Source organism: Hibiscus syriacus, unplaced genomic scaffold, assembly GCF_006381635.1.
Source record: "Hibiscus syriacus cultivar Baekdansim isolate YM2019G1 unplaced genomic scaffold, ASM638163v2 tig00109972_pilon, whole genome shotgun sequence".
NCBI classification, from domain to species: domain Eukaryota; kingdom Viridiplantae; phylum Streptophyta; class Magnoliopsida; order Malvales; family Malvaceae; genus Hibiscus; species Hibiscus syriacus.
In genome coordinates, this window is record NW_024062543.1 from 2,370,297 (window position 1) to 2,396,254 (window position 25,958).

The window sequence follows — 25,958 nt, forward strand, 5'->3', positions numbered from 1 at the left end:
CATTTTCGGTTTTACGTGCGAAACGAGAAAGAAAGAAAGATGATTAGTTGGGGGGATCTTTACACCGTTTTAACGGCGGTGATTCCGCTGTATGTGGCTATGATCTTGGCATACGGCTCGGTTCGTTGGTGGAAGATTTTCTCACCGGACCAGTGCTCGGGAATCAACCGTTTCGTCGCCATTTTTGCCGTCCCGCTCTTGTCTTTCCATTTCATTTCGACAAACGACCCTTACGCCATGAACTTCCGGTTCATAGCGGCCGACACGCTGCAAAAGTTGATCATGTTGTTAGTTCTCGGATTGTGGGCTAATTTAACGAAGAACGGAAGCCTGGAGTGGATGATCACCATTTTCTCTTTATCGACGCTTCCTAACACTCTAGTAATGGGCATTCCGCTATTGATCGCCATGTACGGGCCGTACTCCGGGACGCTGATGGTTCAAGTTGTGGTTCTCCAGTGTATTATTTGGTACACGCTTCTTCTCTTCCTTTTCGAGTACCGAGGTGCCAAACTCCTCATCATGGAGCAGTTTCCAGAAACTGCAGCTTCCATAGTTTCTTTCAAAGTTGATTCCGATGTCATGTCGCTCGACGGCCGGGATTTCCTCGAGACCGACGCTGAGATCGGAAACGACGGGAAGCTGCATGTTACGGTGAGGAAATCTAATGCTTCGAGAAGGTCTTTGGGTCCCGGTTCGCTTCCCGCATTGACTCCGAGACCGTCGAACCTTACCGGGGCCGAGATATACAGTTTGAGCTCTTCGAGGAACCCGACTCCGAGAGGTTCGAATTTCAGCAGCTCCGACTTTTATTCCATGATGGGTGTTCAAGGATTTCCCGGCAGGCATTCGAATTTCGGTCCGGCTGATTTCTACTCCGTTCAACCAACTCCGAGACCATCAAATTTCGAAGAAAACAAATTTTATCCGGCGCAGACCGTTCCTACATCTTATCCTGCTCCAAACCCGGAATTTTCATCCGTTACGAAGACCACTAAAGCTAGCCAACATCAACAGCTACATGCTCAACAACAGCAGCAGAAGGAGAACAACAAAGAGAATCATGATGCAAAGGAGTTGCACATGTTTGTGTGGAGTTCGAGTGCTTCGCCGGTTTCGGAAGCCGGCGGACTTCACGTATTCGGTGGCAAGGATACTGAACGGTCCGAGCAGGATGCTAAAGAGATCAGAATGTTGGTTTCTGATCACCTCAAAATGGGGAAAAAAAAGGTAATAATATATTAATTTATCTTGATTGGTTAACACTCAACAGTTGCTAGATCTTTTAATGACAATTTGTTGCCAGTCAGTGGTGAATTTAATGGAGAAGACTTCAACTTTTCTGGAAAAGATGGGGACCAAGAGAGAGAGAAAGGACACAATGGACTCAACAAGTTGGGCACCAGTTCGACGGCCGAGTTTCACCCCATAGCCGCCGGTGCACCAGAGACTGTTGCTGGAAAACAAATGCCTCCGGCCAGTGTAATGACCCGCTTGATCTTGATCATGGTGTGGCGCAAGCTTATCCGAAACCCCAACACATATTCCAGCCTCATCGGACTGATCTGGTCCCTAATAGCTTTCAGGTCAGTTCATTTAGGTCGATCAAATTTGATGTGATCAATATAATCGAATTCATATGATTATCCAAATTAATTACTAATTTAATCGAAGCGCTTTAATTAATGCAGGTGGCATGTGAAAATGCCGAAAATAATAGAGCAGTCCATCTCCATACTATCAGATGCTGGACTGGGAATGGCCATGTTTAGCTTAGGTAAGCATTTCTGTTATTTGTTTATACTTTATCTCTGAACTGATATTTTAACTGGTTGTGATACATTTGTCGAATTCAGACAAGCCATAGGAATAAAAATCCATGTGATAGGAAATCCTGTAATAGAATATCATGGACCATTTTCCTTTTCAAAACTAATATTTGGACTAAACGGGACTTAATTTAACCTTCCCGATAAGTAGGGTCGTGTTGTGATCGAGCCAATTAGGCCACCAGTTAATTTTTTGTTGTTGTATGGCTGAAAATGAAAAAAAAAAAACAGGTCTGTTTATGGCACTGCAACCCAAGATCATCGCTTGTGGGAACTCGGTAGCCACGTTCGCCATGGCGGTTAGGTTCTTGGCCGGTCCTGCTGTCATGACTGCCGCTTCTATCGCTGTAGGGTTACGTGGCACACTCCTCCGTGTCGCCATCGTTCAGGTAAAAAAAAAAAACTTGCATTCCCCCATAACTATATGGCCTATTAGGCTAAACTTTGTTTGAAATTTAACAGGCGGCTCTTCCACAAGGAATTGTACCATTTGTGTTCGCCAAAGAATACAATGTTCGCCCTGCAATTCTAAGCACTGCGTAAGTGAAAAACCCTAAATAACTTTAATTATACGTGTCGAAGGATCTTTCAACTCTTTTAGAAATTATGAAATTTCGTTCATTGAACAGTCGATCCGATCTCATATGTCTTAATTTATAATTTTTTCAGGGTCATCTTTGGGATGTTGATAGCACTACCGATAACGCTCGTGTACTACATTCTGTTAGGATTGTGAGGGTTCAATTTTCCACAGTTAACATGGAGGAGTTATCTAGGGTTTGAATTTATGTTATACATTCGAACAGAAAACCCTAATTGAAACCTACGTGGTTAATTAACATGAGAATTTTCCGGGTTCCAAAATCATGGGATTTAACTTCACTAAATATAGTTTGACTTACAATGTGTCCCCCTCAAGATCAGGGTCGGATCGAGGTTGAAGGTTGGAGAAAGTTGTGCGGGAGAGTTGTCTCTCTAAATATTTTAAATTTTTATATAATTTGAGTATTTTTTGTATTTTTATCAATAATTTATTTACATTCTATAATTTTATAATTTTATTCCTCCAAAATTTTATATAGTTAAACGTTTAACATAAAATGTTACGTATATCATCGATAAAGATAATTTTATATAGTTTATCCCATTAATTAAAAGATAATTTTAATTTACATATTTTAATGATATCGACTTATAGGTACAAATATCATTCTATAATTAATATTTTTTTTAAAAAATACTGATATATAAGGTTATTAACCCTTAAATAATTTAAAGGGAAAGTGGGGAATAGGAGGAGCATCAAGCAATTAAGCCTTGGCTGAGACGGGGAGTCGAATAGAAAGGGAACAAAAGCTATACATTTACAGAGAGTAAATTATAACAAATAAAGGCTGAATTTACGAGATAATGTTGTGAGAAAAAACAATTCACGAGATAACGCGTTCCAATAATTAATTGTTGAGATAGGGTGTTTGCTACAGTTCGAATGAAGGTCGCCGGGTGTTCTGGGCGACCAATGAAGGTCGCCAGGTGATCCATGGGAGAAACAATCAAACAATAATTGTTTGGGTTAAATGCAAATTTGGTCCTCACAACTTTATACTCTCATACGTGTGTTTTAATATTTAGGGGATAATAGCAATTTCGGTCCCCCTATGCTTTGTAATCTATTTGTTTAATCAGTTAGTGACATTTTTAATGTTTTGTTTCAGGCATGTATATTTTAATAATTATATTTTAGTCACTAGTTGTTTATTCTGTCAAGTTTGTGTATGTTTCATTTTGATCATAATATTTTTAGTTATTTCATTTTAATCACTGATTTCATGTGTTTTATATATTTTCCTTAATTTTCGAAATTGGCCATGAAATTTGTAAACATATTATTTTAGCCACTATTTAGTATTTATGTTTAATTATAATTTAGTCATATATGTTTCTTGTTTATCCGACCGAGGCCATCCGAAAGCATCCGAAAGCATCCAAGAGCATCTGAGGCCATCCGAACGAGCTATGCGAGGGCATCCGAGGGCAACCGAGCGATCTATGGGAGGGCATCCGAGCGAGGGTAGGTCACCCGGAGTGCATGGCGACCTACCCTCGCTCGGTTGCCCTCGGATTCCCTCGCATAGCTCGCTCGGTTGTCCTCGGATGCCCTCGCATAGCTCGTTCGGATGGCCTCGGTCGGATGGCCTCGGATGCTCTCAGATGGCCTCGGATGCTTTCGGATGGCCTCAGTCGGATGGCCTCGGATGCCCAGCGTGTTGGGACGTGTATGGAACATGCAATCTCGCATGACGACCTACGACCAACACTGTGGATTTCACCCTATTTGAGTAATTAATCTTGAGAGTACGTTATATATCGTTAAATAAAAAATTCGAGAACATTATCTCGAAAGTTTTGCCATTTATAAATGATGGAATTTAAATCATAATAAAATATAAAATGATAATAATTATGTATTATTTACCTATAATGAGGCTCCAATCTAAAATTTTAAAATTCTTAATTTAAATTATTTTATTGATATAATATCCAGTTGTTGTACTGCTTCATCCACTGTCATCACTTTATTGTCCCCATCGTTATCATCATTTATTTCTTGGTATTTATCATTTCCAAATTTAGTTGAAATTGAATAAAAAGGTTACCCTCATATTTTGACAATAAATTTGGAATTTTATATTCGTTTCAAATTCGTGAAACAGAAAAACTAAAAAGCATATGCAATTATGAGAATGAAAACAACGGCTACAACCTAGGGTTTGTTTTTTTTAATTAATTATTCGTATCTGATATATTGACCGATTAATCCAGATCATGAACTGCTGAGACGAGGACGATCTTCCCAACCTAGTTTGCTCCATTCGCAAACGTCAAGATTCGAACCTTTAATCTTGTTTAAGGAACCTGATATCTTATCCCACTAGACTAACTAGTTGTTGGTAGGGTTTGGTTTTATTTTCTAGGCTAAACTACATCAAGTACTATTTAACATGGTTTTCAGAACCGGATCGGTTAACGAACCGACCGTATTACCGGTTCACTAGTTCAACCGGCCGAACCGATCAGACCGGTTGTAAAAATCGGACGACGTCATAATTATTTAAAAAATTAAATAAAAATACCAAAAACATTTAATAAAAAATCAAAAAAATTTAGGTTGAACCGGTTCACGGTCCGGTTCAAGCGGTTCAAAGCCGGTTCGAACGATTCCTTGCGGTTCACTAGAATCGGTTCAACCGGGTTAGAATTGATTGGACCAGGCAGCGGTTCTCGATTGAACCGGTTGAACCGACCGGTCTGATCTGATTTTCAAAACACTGCTATTTAATTGGCTTCATTGCTCATAGTTAATACTTTAATAATATAACTATATGTAAAATTAAAATTTAATGCTAAAATTATATGAATTTATATTTCAATGATAAAGTTGATATAACAAATAAAACTAATTAATATATGACATAATTTACTATATTCTCTGTATCTTCATTATGGAATCAAAGACAATTAAGATTTAAGATGAATCCAAACAGAAAGGACAATGACCACACGATCATGATCGGACGGAGCATGTGACTCGGGGGTCAACTAATACAGTACGGACAAACATAAGCAGCCATCCATGAACGGAAAATCGAGATCATGTTATGAATTCGTCCCTGCATTAATGTGACTAAAAGTGGATGGTGAAGTTTTCATGTGTAGGCATGCCCATACCATGCTACATGATGACATTGAAGCCAAAGAAGAAAGAGCACAAAAATAAAGATGAAAGGATAAGAATTCCAACCAAGGTAGGGACAGTATAGGTGAAAAGGAAGTTCGATATCAAATCAAAATTTGAATTTTTAATATTAAGAATAAATCCGAATATATTACAATAAAGGGTAAATTATACATTTAGTATTTAAATTATCAGTTTTGGTCCGTTTTAATACTTAAACTTTCAATTTTTTTTCAAAATTATATATAATATTTAATTTTTGTTTCATTTTAGTACTTTGTTGTTAAAAACTTAATGGATGGGACCACAAGAGAACGACGAGTCACCCAACATAGTTCAGTTTCAGGCTCATCGCACGGTTAACGATGGAGATAGGAGGATAAAGAAGTCGAAGAGACCATCGTCGATTTGAGGAGATTAATGTATTTTCTAGTGAAAATGAGGAAGGAATCACGTTTATAGGATCGAAAAAGGTGCGGGATGAAAAGTTTGGACTTCATCGATCGACAGATACTACAGTTGGTGATTGTAAACACGACGGCCAGCGAGAACGTTCATTAAAATTTTAACAACTGATATTAAAATGAAATAAAAACTAAACATTATATATGATTTTAAAAAATTAAAATATTAGGTACTAAAATGGATAGTTCAAATACATAATTTACCCTAAAATAAATTTAAACATGATTTATATCAGGTAGGCATGAAATATAGGGTGCTGCACTCGTGTGCGTGGCTTCATTCCACAACACGCAATGGCCCCAACACCAATACTACGTACCATACTTGAACGGGATTTTAAAATTCACTCGGGTTAAATTATTGAATCGAATAAATAAAATCATTCATGAAATAAATCTTTTATTTTATAGATATTCGATAAAAAAATTTATTAATTGATAAGTTGAATGATAAAGAATCTGATATCTTTTAAGAAAGATTTTGAATTCGAATTTGAGAAGGAACAAACAACTCTAAGAGACTCTAGCTAGAGGGTTTTATTATTCGGTTTTAATTGAACTAATCTATTGAACGGAAATAGTTCAATTAATTCGGTCAGTCATCGAATTAGTTCGGTCGGATAACGGTTAATATTTTTTCAATATTTGGTTAACAGATAATTCAGTTCGAAATCGGATACTTAACTGAATTAATTGAAATTATTAAATATTAAATATATTATATATATTAAATACATATTGTAATATAAAACTCGTTAAGAATTAAGACCCAATTATTTTTCAACCACACTATACTCATTAAATTACTAATACCTAATTAAATTTTAATCCGAATAAAAAATACTTCTATTATATTCAAATTAATCAAATTTTAAAAATTATAATTTTTTTTGTTAATTCGGTTAACCGACTAAAATAACCAAACTTTATTCGGTCTGGTTAATAGTTAAAAAAGTTTGGTTCAATCAACAGTTAAAGAAATAAATTTAATTAATTCAATTAATAAAAATTTAATTCGATCAGTGATCGAATTAACTGTTTGAACACTTTAAACACTATCTCTTACTTTAAAATCCGATCTAATTCAATTTTAGATATAATCAGGACCCATTTAATTATCGGATATTCAATAAGTCCAAGGAGGAATGGACCAAGCTAAGCCCATAGACACGGGGCTACCAAAATGGTTCAAGTCAATGTTCGGCCTCCCTCTTTTGGGGTACTGAAAGCCCATGGACACGAGTTTAATCTGTCTTAAAATTTATATAATATTTAGGGTAAAATACTTATTTGGTCACTCCCTTATTCCTGTATTTTTGTTTTAGTCATTTAATTTTCTTTTAAAATCATATTTAATGTTACCTTTTATTTCTGTTTTGGTCATATGATATTGGGTTTAAAACACTGACTTAATGAAAATTGTAATATGACATGATATAACAAAAGCTTTAATCCCTAAAACTTTTACATTCTTCCAGATTGATTCTTATTTGAAACAATTCAATAAATCGTTGAAACAATATTTTTGTTTAGGGGATTTTCGCCCATTTTTTTATTGCTCTGTGGTGTATAAAGCAATTATTAGGATCCTTGTTAGCAGGCTGGCTGTTTATTTTCTTGCATTGATTTCGCCTAGCCAGTCGACTTTCATAAAGGGAAGAGATATTATCGACAACACCATGTTGGATCAAGAGTTGGTCAAAGGGTATGCTATGAGGACCCTTTCTTCTAAGTGTGCCATTAAGATCGATCTTCATAAGGCGTTTGATTCTATCGATTAACAGTTTTGGAAGCTGTGGGTTTGCCATATTGTTTTCGGGGTTGGATTAAGGCTTGTGTTACTACTTCAAGGTTTTCTATTTCCTTCAATGATAGTTTGGTTGGTCTCTTTAAAGGTGAAAGAGGAGTCAGGCAGGGGGACCCTTTGTCCCCATATTTATTCATTCTTGAGATGAATGTTTTATCTACTATTTTGGATAAGGCTGCTTTAAAGGGTATCTTCAGGTTTCATTCGAAGTGTAGGAAGGTAAACCTTACTCACCTTTGTTTTACTTATGATTTATTTATTTTCTGCCATGGCTCCATTGACTCAGTGTTGGGTGTTTTGAGTGTTTTACAATTGTTTTATGGTTTGTCTGGTTTGAAATTGAATGTTGAGAAGACTGAGATGTTTACTTGTGTCATGACCGAGGCCCAAATCAGTTTAATCCAGATTGCTATGGGGTTTAAAATTGGGCACTTACTAGTTTGATATTTGGGAGTGCCTTTAGTCACAAGGAAATTGTCCTATAAAGATTGTGTTGCTTTGGTGGACAGGATTAAAGCAAAATTGGGACAATGGTCTTGTAAGAATCTTAGTTATGTTGGTCGATTGCAGTCAATTAAAGTTGTTCTTTGTAGCATAGTGAATCATTGGAGTAGGCAGTTGGTTTTCCACAAATCTGTGATCTCAGAAATTGAGCAGTTGTTCATGAGATTTTTTGGCATGGCAGCGACTGTTCTGCTGGTGGGGCTCGGGTCAGTTGGGACAATGTTTGTGTTGTAAAATTTGAAGGGCGTTTGGACCTTAAGAGTCTTCTTGGTTGGAACAAGGCTTGCTGTTGATTAAGAAGATCCTTGCGAGTAATGACTCTTTGGGTGGCCTGGATTATGGCATATATTTTTAAATGTGTGGATTTTTGGTTTGTTGTTTGCAAGCCTTGATTTAGTTGGATTATGAGGAAATTGTTGAGATTGAGGGAGTATGTTGGGGTCTTGTTTGATGGTGTTGTTAGTTGGCCAACTATCACTAGTAGGTGGGTGTGGGAGGGATTCATGATATGTAGGATACACTGAGTTGGCATAAACTTATTTGGTTTCCTATGCACATCCCTAAGCATTCGATTATAGCGAGGATGGCTTGCTTGGATATATTACCTACTAAAGATAAACTTATCTGATTTGATATTGTTTCGGATAAGATTTGTGGCTTATGTGGAATGGCGGTTGAATCCTGTGATCATTTGTTTGATGATTGTGGGTTTTCTATGGGTGTTTGGTAGGAAATTTTGAGGCTTTATGGGATCCATTTAAACCCTATGAGTTGGGAGAAGTTTGTGCTTTAGGCGGTGGAAAATTGGAAAGGTAATTCGCTTCTTACTTGTATTTTAAGCTTGCTTGGGTTGGCTATGTGTATAGTGTGTGAGAATAACGTAATTTTAGGCAATTTAGGGGTATTGCTCGGTCGAGTGAGCTCATTGTTGATAGCATAAAAAAGATAGTTCGTATTAAACTCGGTAATACTTGTATAATAAGGGGATAGGGTGAACATTAGGTTGTGTTCTGCTTGGGAGCTACCTTAATTGGGGGTCTTTTTGATATGTTGTAGCAGCTTGGGTGCTTTCATTTTACTTGATGGAATTATTGAATTATCTAAAAAAAATCTTAAAACCTCTCCCAAATCCTATCAATTTTATTCAATATGATATCTAAACTTTCTATTATTATAATTAAGTACCTGAACTTTATTTTTTTCAGATCAAATTGATTAAAGCCAAGTTCAAATACTTAATATAAACAAAACAAAAAAATTGAGTATCAAATTGATTGTTGAAATCAAATTCAGGTACCAAAATGTATATTAACTTATTTGGAAAAGCGAAGTCCATAGCATACAAGAGAGAGATATACATATGGAATTTTTTTTTTTTTTAGCTTCATTCTCAACCCAAAATGTGATGAAGCTACTCTCTAAACCAAATTCAAAACATGCTCATCTCATCCATAACGCAAACTAATTAAAACACTTTACAACTTATTTATTTATTTAGCTTTATAGTAATTCCCTAAACAAGAGATAAAAAAAACTAGAAGAAATAAATAAACACAAGAAGGTATGCGGTTGCAATCATCATCGTCATGCATGGTTTTCCAACGCCGGTTTTTGTTGCCGGTGACTGATCATCCGTTTGGTGAGGAGGTTTCCGATAGTAGTACGGAAAATAAGGCAGGATAGGGTCAGGAGGGGGCTGGCCATACAAAGAGTTACCATAGGGTGTCGGTGGTGGGAAATAGGGTAAGTTCCCTGTTGGTGTAGGGTTGGACGTCCCTGGTGGAGGGTATAGTGCTCCTGTCTGAGAAGGCGGTGGATAACTAACCGGAGGCGGTTGAGTGATCGTGCCGGTACTGCCGCCGGGGCCGGTCGGTGGAGGATAACATGGATATGGACACGGGTTGTCTTGCTTGGTTTGGACGATGAAGGTGAGAATTATGGAGAAGAAAAGGGAAGCGGAGAGATATTTATCGAGTGTGTTGGCCATAAGGAAGAAACTGGAACATTAAAAAAAGGCAGAATTTGAGGGGATAGGCTTAGGTTTAGTGAAGAAAAAGTAAAGGAGCCATGAGAGTGATATCATATACGTCGATAAAAATTGACATTTTTATTTATTGATTGATTGCTTGTTTTTATTGAAAAATGCTTCGAGGTGTTGAAAGGGAAAGGAGGAAAAAAATAACATTAAAAATGAAGACATGCATTTGGTGGTGAAAGAGCTGCTGAAACTTGCACATGGAAACCTACTGAATATGTGGTAGTTGTCTGGATATCCAAAAGCATACTTTTTTTTTAATTTTTTTTATTAATTCAAGGTAAATATAACGTAATATTCGTTTAAAAATAACTTTCAACCATTTTTTTATCATCGAAATTGATTTTTTTTTAACAAAAGCATACCTTATAAAAGAAAAAAAAAAATTACCTTTTGGTGGCAAATGTGGCTGCCCAAGATTAGATACTACCCCACTAAATAAACAGAGAATTAACATTAGCTGATAACAGGGGAAGGCATGCTATGTTTTTTAGGAGTCTTATTTCCAAAATAATGGATTTTAATGCACCAATCAACCCCTTACATCACATATATACCGATGTACATATTATTATTAAAATTTTAGTGTAAAGTACACAAGTAGTTTTAATTATAGAGTATTGTTTTATTATGTTCCTCGACTATTAAAAGTTATAAAACGGTTCTCCGATTATAGAATGTTGTTTTGGTAAGTCCCTCAACTATTAAAAGTTATAAAATAGTCACATGACTATTCATTATGTTTCGAACTCGTCCATTTCTGTTAAAAAATTAACAATTTTATAAGCTAAATGTTAACATGATGACTAAGATATGATAGTCGTTTGAGATTCTAAGATCAAATTTTATCATATCACAATTAGCAGACTAATGTTCAACTCCGAATATCATTATTTTTTAATGAAAAATGATGAGTTATGAACCTAATAAATAGACTCAACAAAACAACACTCTATAGTCGGAGGTAGGGATGGGCATGGGAGCCGAACTTGAAGGGTTCTGACCAGATCATGTCATGTATTTTTTTTAAAAAATCAGAGTCGGGGTCGGGTTTGGTTTAGGGTGAAAAATACCTGACTCAAAAAAAAATATAATTTTACCTTACATATTTAGATATAATTACAATAATACCCCTCTATATTATTTTTTTCAATTAAATCCCTATTTTATTGAATAAAAATAATATATTTTTGATAAATATATTATTTCAGGTCGGGTCGGGTTTGGGTAGGGTGGATGATGCAAAATTTCGAGTCGGATTTGGTTGACCGAAACTAAACCCAAACCTGACCCGTGCCCATCCCTAGTCGAAGGATCATTTTATAAATTTTAATAGTTGAGAGACTTGTTATAACAATGTATTATCTTATAATCAGGGATTAAAATCTAATACGAGTTGATATTACGGGTTTAAATCATTGATTGATTCAATAATTATTTATAATTAAATTATTTTTTAATAATTTTTCATCAAATAAAATTTAAATTACGATCTCTAACACCGTTGATTAAATGAAAATACCAATCTTTTTGAACCTTCGGAATCATAGCCAGTTACAATTAATCAGATGTATCATGTACATTTTGACATATAATCACTTACAATTTCAGATTAAGAAATAGATTTGGTGCAAGTGTTAGTCCAGGTGGAGTTAATCATTTTCATTTTGATAATTATTGATTGGGAAACAATCATTGAAAGAGACAACTTCAGCAACCGTCGGAAATTTGATGGGACTTGTTTGTAATTATTATTTTTTACTTTGTTTTTGTTTTTGCTCAGCCTTCACGCAAGGTGTAGGTACATCTCTTTATGTAATTATGAATTTCGTCCCTCCGTGTTGCGAAAATAGACAAGTTAATCCAGGTACTTTTAGTTTATTATAGACGGCTATTATGAATTTTGAACGCTTTCACTTCTAATATTTTTCGTGCTTAAAATCGAGACCCTTTTACCCTTCGTGGTTCTAAATCCCGTAATAAGATAATTAAACATATTGGACCCATTTACCATTTGTTTTAAGTCCAACAACCTTTTTATTTTTGGATAAATTTGAATTTATTATCCAAGAACCAAAGTCAGGTACAAACACTTCCAGTAACCGATACAATCAAACAACCTTTTTATTTATCAAAAGATTCGTCAAGCTTCTAACAACTACCCTACATTACATTGAACCTCAACTAAACTACCAATAAACTTAGTCCACATTGTCGTTTTTAGGGTTTTTTTCCCTTCTTCTCTTTATCAGTTTCAAAGAAGAGTTCCTACTTCAAAGAGAAAATTGGCCCCGAGAATGTTGTGAATCGGACATGACAATTTTCGAGTTTACGTTTAAATCCAGAACCAATGTTGGGTTTGAGAGCCCGTGTAAATAAGGTTAAAACAATCTTCAAAGTACATAAAAGACGGAGTGGTAAAAAGTGCAATTAATGATGAAAAAAGGATGAAATTGAAATAATACAAAAAGTAGATTGGAGTAAAACTTGAATTATCCCCAGAGTTGAAACTGAAATACATTCCAAAAAGATCATCATCTTTCTCGTTTTGAGTCTTTGAAACTGATTTTCCAATCTTCAATGGCCCTTAACCTTTTGACAATTGTCCCATTGAACCAATTTTGAGCTGAGGATTAGAGGTAGGAATGGGTTCTATCATTTAGAGTTCATCTAAACGGATATTTGATGAAAATAAGTTGTTCATGTCAACTACACCCATGGTTGATGCTAATGGATAGATCTCGTCGGCTGTTGGCAGTTCATCTTTTTTTATTTGAATGAAGAATTGTAGTTGATAAGACGACGATCGTTGACTCGTGTTTTTCTAGAGGAGAAATAACATAGAGAAAGAACAAGAGGTTTAAATTAAATCTGAAAGAGAGGTTAATCATATCTTTAGTGAGATTAAATATTTCTATTATAGAATGCCTAGTGTCGGTACGATAATGATAATTAACATGTTTTATTTTTGATGAATTATGTAAAATTATAAAAAATTCAATCATAAAATTGTCACTGTCTAAAGAGTACGATAACAAGGAATGAATGTGTGAGTTTTGAAAGACGTCCGGAGATATCTCTAAGGGTGTGTTTGATTCACGGAATGTAAGATTATCAGTGGGAATAAAAGATTACCAGGGAATATGATTACTGAGAATGTTGTATTTTTTGTTTGGTTGATTAGCAGGAATGTAAGATTACTGTATTTGGTTAAAGGAATAAAAGATTATTTGAATGTATATTTGACCAAATTGTCCTTATTATATATTTGTATAATATTACAAATTGTAAAATATTTATATATTTTCTTTAAAAAATTAAATTCATAATATTTATATAATTTTTTTACAAAATTAAAAATATAAAAAAGGTTTAATGAAAGGGTAAATTTTTTTAACCTCTGAACTTCATATAAAATTTTAATTATAGATTTTTTTCTGTAAATCTAAAATAATTTAAGGATAAATTTATAATTTAACCTTCGTATAATTTTTATTATTCAATAACAGAAGAATGATATTTTTGAAAAAAAATAAAAAATTAAGGGCATTTTAGTCCAAAACGCCGGTAATGTTACAATACATAAGGGAAGGGATGTAATGACATTCCTGGTAATATACCCCAAAAAATCTACTATTAGTAATAAAACATTACCGGAAATGAGATTCCCGGCCAACCAAACATGGGAATGTGGGAATCCCACAATCCTTGAACTAAACACCCCCTAAAGGTACAAGTTAATTACCTTGAAAAATAAAATAACAAGACTATATACTATAAAAAATCAAATGCTAAAATAAATAAACTGGTAAAGTTGAGGGCCACAAAAGGCATTCTGCCAATAAAATCGATGAGCTAGCATGGGGCATGATGACGTGTCAACGTAACCAATTGCAAGTACCAAAAAGTGGGACCCACAATTTCGTGGCGAAAATGAGGTCGATTTTTCGTCCGTTCCCACTCCCATTTACACTGAATCATAGTCTGGCACGTTATGATCATAACATCAAATCTGATCCGATGGCTATAATATTTTGTCTTTTGTTTCACTTTTTTATTTTATATTTACAATAATCAATATTTTATAATATATATATATCGATTTTATTAATATGATTACAAAATAATATCTATTTTAAATACTTTAAATCATTTAATAATGAACGTTCAATTATCCTGCTGCAGTAGTTGGTACTCGAACTTGTATCTTATAAAAACAACAACAACGATTTCTTTAATTACCAAAGCAAGTTGGTTCGTGTAAAATTAAAATAATATATGATCTAAATATTCTTAATTATTTGATAATAAATATTCAATCACATTATTACAATCGTTGATGTTCGAACTTATGACATGTAAAAATTACAACGATTTCAAAGTAGATTGGTTCGTGTAAAATTAAAATGTCCCTCGCAGGTTTCTATCATACCATATCATGTGCACAGCTGAAAACCAACGTAAGAGTGCGTCACCGACCAACTATCATTGAGGCTAAAGCTTTCTATTCTCCATTAACAGCGAATTTAATCTAACATCAATCGATAATTATTTAAGATTCGAATTAAAAAAATTAAATTTATTGATTCAAAATCAGGTGATTATAGGTAAAGTTCCTAAACATTTATTATTGAACAAGTATCTCGATACAACAAGTAGGTCCTAAAACTTTCTATTTGGACAAAGTTATTTTCTTGTCCTAAAATTGAAATTTTACGAAGAAACAGAAAAAGAAAATTGTACTTGATGTGTCCAAGTTCTTGCACAGGATCCTAGGACCTACCGAATTTCAAAGCGCGAGGAGGAGAAACAATCCTGAAACCAGAGCCAATAACCACACCGCAACATTCCGGTCTGCACCGCCGAAATTCTGGTCAACTGGGTACAAACTCCCTGGTGGACCGGTTATGTATATGTAGGATGGTGGACTAGGGGGCAAAGGTGGTGGTGGACAATATTGGGTCGGCGGCTTTTTCGGTGTAGGGGGCGGTAGTGCAGGTGGTGGAGGGCATGCTGGCGGTGGCGACGGTGGTGGTGGTGGAGGAGGACTTTGTATGCATGATGGGGTACACTTGACGCCTTGATCACCTGCTGGTATAGTGCTCTCATCAAGGTTCCTTGACTCCAATCCGCTGGTGGGATATGCCACGGTGGTGATCACGACGAAAACGGCCACCGACGATAGGAATCGGCGAGGATCGATCGACATCATTTCCGAGGGAACTATGAAAACTTTAGGCTGAGATGGAGATGGTCGGTGTTTAATTTTTGTTGAAGAGGAGGAAGGGGATCAAGAAGAAACTTGCGGTGAGCTACGTTATTTGGTACATGCAGAGGCTTTGAAAGGCTAAAAAGTGAAGTGGGAATTCGATGAAAAATTGGGAAACCAAAGCTAGAATTTCAACGTGGCAAATGAGACGTGTTTTTAAGGGCACTTTTCCTCTTGTTATTTTGTTTATTTTAGTGAGGAGTTTCGTTGCCTTATTTCACAAGGGAATCCCTTTACGAGGAAATGATGCGATGGTCCGAAATCAAAGGGACCCCCTAACCATATACACCTGCCCTAGTCCTCATCAAGTTGTTAAAAATTGGGTTCTAAATAATTTCTAATTAATATATAAATCTGTGTGTTTCATTACCAGATTTGTATTATATTTATAAATATGAACAGATAAAATTTTATGTTAAGAGAACGAATTTATAAAATTTTAGAAGAATAAAAAAAATTATTAAAAATATATGAAAATTAAAATTTTTTAAAGGAGTTATTGTATTGTCTATACCCTTTGGTTCATCTCTGCCTATAAATAAAGGAGTTATATATTTATCCCTATTAAAACCGACAAATTGGTTGTAGAATTTAATATTGTTGTTGTTGCTAATAGTTTTGTTTCAACGTGGAACCTACCCAACGAAGAATTCGTGGGTTAATTAGTGAGAAAAGATGACCAGAAGAACGTGGTTAGGCTAATGGCAGGTGACGATAAGATGAGTGAATAACAAGTGATTGTGGGTATTTCCTTTTAACGACAAAAAGGGCACCGTCCCTTTTACTCAAGCATCAGCGGCATCTTCCACCTTTATTCTGCCCACATCTTTTGTATAATTTACCACTCTAGGGCTTCAATTTTTGTTTGTTAATATTCTAGTCTAGTAATGCAGGACTAGCCACACACATGCATTCATTTTCCAGGAAAATCAAGTCAAATTCATCTCTTGATGCAATGAACAATAGTTTCACTTAAGTTAAAAATTCTGGGGTATTTGACAACATCGACAAACGTTTTACTCGGAACATCACCACGGAGCATTGTTCGGCGGAGCCGTGTTCTTAATGGTTGCTTCCACCAATGGTCCAGCCGTGCCTTATGGAGGTGGCAGTGGAAGTGGAAAAGTTGGTGATTTGTTATTTTTATCCTTTGGTGATGGCTCTGTTGGAGACTTCTTCATCCCATTTTTCTCAGTTTTTGGCTTGGATACCCCAGCCTTCTCCCTAAGCTCCTCAAGCTTCTCCATGATCTTTTCTTCATTTCGAGCCTATTCATACGAGCTTCGGCCGGTTTCGGGACAAGGGTAAGACCAAACACTCCGGCGGTTAAACATTGCATCATCTCTCTTCGCGAAACAGCTGAACCCTTCTTTTGTTAACGGTTTATGTCCTTTCTCACACCTCACCTGCAAAAGAGAAAATAATGCCTTCGGATTAAGTCTTTCCCCTTCCTCATATACCGAAAGCAACGCTCTTCGCGAGAAAATGGTTTCACAGGATTCATTCTAGTTCTACAAAACTTGATTCTCAAAAGAATTCTTGTGTCTGCAATATAGGGATCAGCCTTAGTAGCTCTAAAACTCAACTTCATCAACCAGAACCAATCGAAAAAAATGTGTTTTGTTCTATATTAATAAAGCAATGTTAATCTTCTATTGTTCTCAATGGTTATTGAAACCTTCCAGATTGTGCAATTCAACATATTTCTTCATATATTTACTTACATCTAAGAAATGAGAATTCGAGCAGACTATAAATCTACAATCCGATTATAGAAACGATCAACAGCGAAAACATGTTCACGAGTCGAGACACAAATACCAAGAATCAACCACGAAGAGAGTCTATTGTCTCGTTTAACTACTCAAACAGAGTAGATCACTCCTATCAGTGAACGAGAAAACATACTGATATCATTCCCACTGACATGTTTACAGGCATAAGCTCAAACAATTTCTTCAGTAGAAGAACCAAAAAGAACCACGGACAGAGAATTAATGACGAATAAGGAGGTCCAAAAAACCGGAACTCAGTGAGCACCGAGCAAAGGTTCAAACAAGAAACGAGGACACTGAAAACGTCGATCTTGAAAGTAGCTTCCGACATCATACAAACTCACATTCAGTGTGATATATCAGGAAACACCATCTTCAGTGCATCAAATACTTGAACAGAGTAGCTGTGAAACATCAAATTGGCAATCCACCCACAGTAATTATTAATATTCACACTTTTCTTACCAATATCTATTAGATCGAGTGATAAGTAGCTCGATACCCCATAAGCAAAGTCTCGGGTTCAAATTTAGTTAATTTTGTTCATCTAGAGAATGGTATGCCATTGTTGACAGTAGCTCTCTGGGTTATTAGAGGCATCCATAATCTATTAAGCTACACGTAACATACAACATAAATGATCATCAAAGCATATCAATTATCAAAACAATATCCAGATTACCCAAATTTAAGCAAAATAGGTAAATACCGATTTAACAATCTTGGGTTCATAACTAAATTTAAGCAACAAATGATTGTGCAAACAGGGAATCCATCAGAAACCCATCTCTGATCACATTTTTGTCCTTCAAAATAGTAAAGCGAGAAACAAGCCTGCAGAGGAACAGTAGCTGTTTTAAGCTTCATAGCAACTGTAATTGATGTTTTGATGGGCATTAATGATAAGTGTACTTTTTCTAATGAAGTGGGAAGGGGGATTCTCATCGTCTTCAAGTTAGAGGATGCCATTTGTCTCCGGTATGTCTCGCCGGCGGTGAAGAGAAACAATTATTTTATAATTAACACTTAATTTAATTCATATCTTTTTATACATACGTATATTTTTTTAGAGTAACATATATAAATGATCACTAAATTATGATAAATAATATTTTTTTATTGAATCTTCAAAAATTATAAAATAACATTAAATTTATCAAACAATTATAAAATAGTTGTTCGGCTTTATCAAATTAGTATAAAATGATCATTAGATTATCGAGATTATAAAATGGTCTTTGAACTTTCAAAATCTATCACTATTCTATTACATAATAATTATTTTATAGAGTTCGGGTTTAATTTTATAGTGGATTGTCTCTAATAAAAGACGTACGTTATGGCGTTATATGGACTACTCACTGATAAGCAATCAAAATTCACTCACTCGATCATCGTTCTCGTCGTCGTTGTCAGTCAGATCCGATCGACGTCCGATCAAATAATCCTTACCTTTTGATAATATCGAAGCATAAACCGCCATTATTAACCAGTATAATTAACCAAGCTGAAGACATATATTCACACAAGACTAGATGATAGAGAAGAAGTACCTGAACTCAGCCCCAATACGATAGCCTATGGTAGCTTTTTTATATGGTAAGGGATGAACCGAACCAAACCATATTATATAGAGATCATATTGAAGGTAAATAAAATTTCATGGTCATAGATATATCTGCTACGATATTTGACAAGTGATGTGTTGAAAATTGGCACACCAAATTGCATCAATTGTCACATTATGGGTGGCAATTTGGTGGCATTAATGGGGGGCAAATTGGTCAAATTTGGCCACCAAATTGTTGAAAATTTTGGATGGTAAAACTATCCAATTAGTCATTGTAATTTAGGGTATTTACAAATTAGTCCTTAAGCTTCAACTATAAATACCCTAGCTCATTTAGCTTCAAAATCCCCAAAGCATTCTAGCTTTCTTCCAATACTAGAGAATTTAGAGAGTTTCTTGAGAGTTGTTTTCTCCTTTTAATCAAGAGAGAATTATCATTGTTTCTCCTTGGTAGATCGAGAGAGGTTGTAATTCCTATTTTTCTCGTAGTGAAATTCTTCTACCGTTTGCCCGTGTTTTTACCCTATATTATTTAGGGGTTTTCCACTAAATTTGTGTCTCTTTATCTTCATTTTTATTTTCTCAAATTATCAGTTACGATTTTGCTCTATCTGATAGCCGTCTTCCGCAACAATTGGTATCAGAGCTAGATTAGAGTGTGTAATATCTACTTTGTCTTTGTGGTTACCACCAAAAGGTGGATCCTTCAACATAAGAAAATAAGAAGTTATTACCCATTCTTTGAAGGTTCCAGAGAACTATTCACGATAGTGAAATAGTGGGAGCTATCCGTGTGGTGCTGAAAGGTGAAAAGATAGTGCAAACTTGTACATGTGAAGGAGAGACATTGTTAGAAGCAGAAGCCTCTATTGCCTCATGTAATTCAGATTGCAATACTATGGCATAAGAACTTGGACACATGTCAGAACAAGGAATGAAAGTCCTTGTGGAGAAAAGCTACTTCCAGGCTTAACAAAGGTATTACTACTTTGTGTGAGCATTGCATAACAAGTAAGCAGCACCGGTGAAATTCAACACATCAAATTCTAGAGGCAAAAGTGTTCTAGAATTGGCTCACTCTGACGTATGGAAAGCACCAGTAACATCCCTAGGTGGAGCAAAATACTTTGTCTCATTTATTGATGACTACTCCAGGAGATGTTGGGTGCACCCTATTAAGAAGTCATCGTGTTTTTAACTTTCAAAAACTTCAAAGCGCGGGTGGAACTTGATTCTGGAAATAAGATCAAGTGTTTCAGAACAGATAATGGAGGAGAATACACAAGCGAAGAATTTGATGACTTTTGCAAGAAAGAAGGCATCAAAAGACAGTTCACAGTGCAGAACCTTGTTAGAAAGAACAAGAGCAATGTTGAGGGACGCAGGCCTAGAAAAATCATTCTGGGCAGAAGCAGTTAATACCGCCTGTTATTTGGTGAATCGAGCTCCATCAACTGCAATAGAGCTGAAGACACCAATGGAGATGTGGACTGGTAAACCAGTTGATTATTCAAACCTCCATGTATTTGGAAGTATTGTGTACGTGATGTAAAACGCCCAAGAAATTTCAAAGCTGGATCTAAAATCCAGGAAATGCAAATTCTTGGGGTATGCTGATGGAGTAAAGGGGTATCGCTTGTGGGATCCCACTGCCCGCAAAGTGATCATTAGCAGGGATGTTATCTTTGTAGAAGATAAGCTACAAAGAAAAGAAGACGATGATAACGCTGAAAAGTCAGAGACTACACAGATACATGTGGAAAAGGAGTTTGAACAAGGAGATTCTTCTGAAGTAGAACCAGCACATGATGAACAAGAACCAGAGAGTTCTGAAGCTCCAACAACTCGTGAATCATCGTGTGAGAAGACGTCCCAATTGGCACTCAGATTATGTTATAGAAAGAAAATGTTGCATATGTCTTTTAACAGAGGACGGTGAGCCATCAACATATCAAGAGGTAATAAACAACTCAGATGCTTCACTGTGGATGATGGCGATGCAAGAAGAAACCGAAGCCCTTCATAAAACTAATACATGGGACCTTGTGCCACTACCACAAGGAAGGAAACCAATTGGTAACAAATGGGTTTTCAAAATCAAGCGAAATAGTGACGATCAAGTGGAGAGGTATCGTGCAAGACTGTTGGTCAAAGGATATGCTCAGAAAGAAGATATTGATTTCAATGAAATTTTTTCTCCTTTGGTTCGACTAACAACAGTTCGAGTAGTTTTGGCAATGTGTGCTACATTGGACTTACATCTAGAGCAACTAGATGTTAAAACATCTTTTCTTTATGGAAATCTTGAAGAAGAAATTTATATGCTCCAGCCTGAAGGTTTTGAAGAAAAAGAAAAGAAGAACTTGGTTTGCAGGTTGAACAAATCTATGTACGGTCTAAAGCAGGCGCCGAGGTGTTGGTATAAGAGATTTGATTATTTCATTATGTGCCTTGGATACAACAGACTTAATACAAACCCTTGTGCTTATTTCAAGAGGTATGGTGATAACGATTTTGTTATATTGATGTTGTATGTGGATGACATGTTGGTTGCAGGACCCAACAAAGATCATATTGAAGAATTGAAGGCACAACTGGCTAGGGAATTTGAAATGAAGGACTTGGGATCAGCAAACAAGATTCTAGGATGCAAATTCACGAGACAGAAGTAATAGGAAGATTTGGCTTTCACAAAAGAATTACTTGAGAAATCTTGTCACGATTAGCATGCAAGATTGTAAGCCAATTTCTACCCCTCTTCCTATTAACTTTAAATTATCCTCCAGTATGAGTCCTAGCAGTGAAGAAGAGAGGATGTAGATGTCTCGTACCGTATGCATCAACAGTGGGAAGTTTAATGTTCGTATGATATGCACAAGACCAGACATTGCACAAACAGAGTGGTTAGTCGGTACATGGCGAATCCAGAAAGAACATTGGAATACAGTAAAGAGGATCATGAGATCATCAAAGGGACTCAAAGTTGCATTATGTTATGGAGGATCAAACTTACTAATCAATGGGTATGTAGATTCTGACTATGCAGGGGATTTGGATAAAAACAAATCTACTATAGGATATGTGTTCAAAGTTGCTGGTGGAGCTGTAAGTTGGGTTTCAAAATTGCAGTCATTGTGGCTACGTCCACAACAAGGCAGAATATGTAGCAGCTACACAAGCCAGAAAGAAGCAATTGGTTGAAGATGCTATTGGAGGAGCTTGGGCACAATCAAGAGTATGTCTCTCTGTTTTGTGACAGTCAAGCGCCTTGCATCTAGCAAGGAATCCAACATTTCATTCAAGGACAAAACACATACGAGTTCAGTACCATTTCATTCGTGAAAAGGTGGAAGAAGGGACAGTAGATATACAGAAGATCCATACCAAAGACAACATAGCAGATTTCATGACGAAGGCAATCAATGCTGATAAATTTACCTGGTGTCGATCCTCCTGTGGCCTGTCAGAAACGTAAGCAACATGAAAGGTACAAGGTAGAAAGAATGATGTGAAGATATGATTGTTCTAATCAAATCTTCAAGTGAGAGATTGCTGAAAATTGGCACACCAAATTGCATCAATTGTCAACATTATGGGTGGCAATTTGGTGGCATTAATAGGGTGGCAAAATTGGTCAAATTTGGCCACCAAATTGTTGAAAATTTTAGATGGTAAAACTATGCAATTAGTCATTGTAATTTAGGGTATTTATAAATTAGTCCTTAAAGCTTCAACTATAAATACCCTAGCTCATTTAGCTTCAAAACCATCCCAAAGCATTCTAGCTTTCTTCCAATACTAGAGAGTTTATTGAGAGTTGTTTTCTCCTTTTTATCAAGAGAGAATTATCATTGTTTTCTCCTTGGTAGATCGAGAGAGGTTGTAATTCCTATTTTTCTCGTAGTGAAATTCTTCTACCGTTGCCCGTGGTTTTTACCCTATATTATTTAGGGGGTTTCCATGTAAAATTTGCGTCTCTTTTATCTTTATTTTTATTTTCTCAAATTATCAGTTGCGATTTTGCTCTATCCGATAGCCGTCTTCCGTAACAATGAGGAGGCTTGGCCATCGGTTGAAATGAGGCTTTTAACCACCACAAACATATGGGGATATGACAGTGGAGGACTTTGAGCAAATCTCAACCATTGATTACTTTCAAGATAGTCAACATTAGGTAGATTTTCTTCGATCGAAATTTAACCTGATTTTTGAATAAAATTTCACACCCGACTTAATTTGACACACACATATATATAATTTTATTAGATAAAATAAGAACATGATTAAAAAATATAATTAAAAAAATATTATTATAATTATTCCTAAATCTATACCTCGATAATTGTTCTATCATCTCGAGTCGAGTATTAAAATTTTTTATCATAAACCTGAGCTCATCTTATTATACAAAAATACCTAATACAGATCAAAATGTCATATCCATCCCTATATATAATCCATGTTTTTAATTGTGATTTTATTCTAATTTGTATGAGAATATATGTCAGGGTCCAACCCCTTTATATGTTGGGTAATTTATTATAGAAAATGGAATGGACTTTTAATCGATAGTATTTTAATTATGATTCATTGATTTTTTTTAAAAAAAGTTATGAATATGGTGAAGTTATGATATTATTGAAATTGATTTTTTAATCGAGAGGAGCCAAAGAATCTCTCTGAAACATATGTGTACCTAGGCGTGGTGGGTGGGGCAATAGCGATTTAAAAATATAAAATTATCATAATTTTTTTATTTTTATATGTATTTTATATTGAAAATATGTTTTCGTCTCTCTTAAATTTTATAAGTTCAAGTTTCCTTAAAATTTTATGAGTTTAAATTCGCCATTCATAACATAAAATCATACCTCATTTCTTACTCAGAAGGTGGATCGGGAAAGGCATTCAGCCGGTGATCGGAACCTACGGCTAACTTTGCCAATCTATCTGCAACTTTGTTCTCGTTCCATCGAATCGCATGCATGCATACACACATACATACAAAGCCTCTTGATCTCGGGCAACATGGTTTACTATTAGGAGTTGGAGGTGTTGAATTCCATGCAAAGCCTTTGTCAAATCAATAGCCTCTTGCTCCAAACCTCACATTCGCCATCTGTTCGACCTTAGACTTTACCACCTTATACATACATACGTAGAATCGATATACCTGAGATTCTGGGAAGCAAATTGCAGCCTGAGAAACTAATGTATTCATTCAATCTACTTATCGTTATATCTTAGTGCGTAATCATCATGTTTATCGTTTTAAGTGCACGAGATATTCGTGCACATGGGGATCAACATTTACTTCATGTTAAGAAGATCATCAAAAAAAGTAGTACATATTGATTGATTGATTAATTATAAAGTTAGAGTTAAACACGATCACTGCATTAAATTATGAATATAATGATGTGTTCAAGGTCGAACAGACAACGAAGGAAAGAATCTAACGAGCAAGAGGCTGCTCACTCGACAAGCATGGCATGGAAAAATCAGTCACCCGTACGAATCTCTCAACTTAATCTCTCTCTCTGCTGGAAAGGAATGGAAGAGATGAAGCAAAGAAGAAGGGAAGAAGAAAGCACGAAGGTGCAACTGGCTCCTAGAAAGAGAAACTGATAGGATGCGTTTGAGGTTAAAGTTGAGTCTGATTTATAGAAAAAAATGAACAAGATAAGGTAATCCAAGGGTTTTATTATTATTTTTTTTGTTGTAGTCCCGATTCTATGGTTTAGTCTAGATTAATTCGGATCGACCTTTGTCGCACACTTAGTCTTGGTGGGTGAGTCTCTCATTAGAGATTTTTTGCATACATAGAGACTCGAACCCGAAACCTTACATACATAAATACTCGAATCCGAAACCTTAATTGATATTAAGTCGGTTACCACTCGAACCAATAGTATGGTGTAAAACAAGTGTTTTTAACAAAGCATGTTGTTGAGTGTTGGAGGACACGTGAGGAGCTTTGACTCGTGGGTGGCAAATTACGGGATCGGAAGAAGGTTGCATGTGCATGTTAACAACCATCGATCGCCATTGAAATCAAAGATTTAAGATGAGAGAGAAAGGCAAAGCTGGGTTGATTTCGAAATCAAAGGATCTGAGTAGGAATCAAAAGAGGAGGGAGAGATAGGTTAGCTAAACTCACATGCATGATTCCCCCCCCTCCCCCCCCCCCCCATTCAGTCTCATCTACCATCCACAATACTTCCTACAAACACAACTGTCCCTTTTAATTGGTGCTTCCTTTTTATTCTCCTTTTCTTTTGTTAAACTATATCATTATTAAATAAATTAGGGTAAATTATCCGTTCAGTATCTAAATTAACAGTTTTAATCTGTTTTAGTACCTAAACTTTTAATTTTTTTTAAAATCATACATAAAGTTTATTTTTTTCATTTTAGTACCTCCCCTAAAAACTTAACAACACTGTATTTCTTATGGGTAAATTACATCAATCATCATTTAACTATCTTCTGACTCCTATTTTGGTGTTAAAGTTTAATTTTTTTCAAATTTAACTACTCAACTTTCAAATTACTCCTGTTTTAATCACTCTATTTTATTTTTATTAATAATTTTCGTGACATGATATTTTTATTATTATTTTTATTAATATATAACTAAAAATAAAAAAATAAATTTGAAAGTTATAGTGATTAAATTAGGAGTAATTTGAAAGTTAAGTAATTGAATTAAAAAAATTTAATTTTAGTGACCAAGATAGGAGTGAGAAGATAGTCGAGTGTTCAATGATGCAATTTATCGATAAAAAGGTGTCATGTGTAAACCACTCGTTAAGTTTTTAATGGTGGGGTACTAAACCGAAACATTAGGAATGATTTTGAAAAAAAAAATTAAAAGTTTAAGTATTAATTTTTTTTAAAAAAAAATGACTAAAATTAATAGTTTAAGTATTAAATGGATAAATTATAAAGTGGTTTTATTTTGATAAC

General features: G+C 35.3%; 2 protein-coding genes and 1 pseudogene across 2 annotated transcripts; 1 reads left to right on the forward strand and 2 right to left on the reverse strand.

The window, feature by feature from the left end:
- Nucleotides 1–2,594, forward strand: LOC120211520 (annotated as a pseudogene).
- A 7,280-nt stretch (nt 2,595–9,874) lies between these two features.
- LOC120211342 (proline-rich extensin-like protein EPR1) lies at nt 9,875–10,327 on the reverse strand. The gene has a single exon (XM_039209898.1). The coding sequence runs from the start codon at nt 10,325–10,327 to the stop codon at nt 9,875–9,877; it is 453 nt and encodes a 150-aa protein (XP_039065829.1).
- Nucleotides 10,328–14,979: 4,652 nt separating this feature from the next.
- On the reverse strand, nt 14,980–15,786 carry LOC120211521 (leucine-rich repeat extensin-like protein 6). The gene has a single exon (XM_039210046.1). The coding sequence runs from the start codon at nt 15,585–15,587 to the stop codon at nt 15,165–15,167; it is 423 nt and encodes a 140-aa protein (XP_039065977.1). The 5' UTR covers nt 15,588–15,786; the 3' UTR covers nt 14,980–15,164.
- Nucleotides 15,787–25,958: the final 10,172 nt, after the last annotated feature.

Excerpts from the sequence above, each read along its gene's own strand:
- LOC120211342 (XM_039209898.1), bottom strand. The coding sequence starts at position 10,327 with ATGGCCAACACACTCGATAAATATCTCTCCGCTTCCCTTTTCTTCTCC.
- LOC120211521 (XM_039210046.1), bottom strand. The coding sequence starts at position 15,587 with ATGATGTCGATCGATCCTCGCCGATTCCTATCGTCGGTGGCCGTTTTC.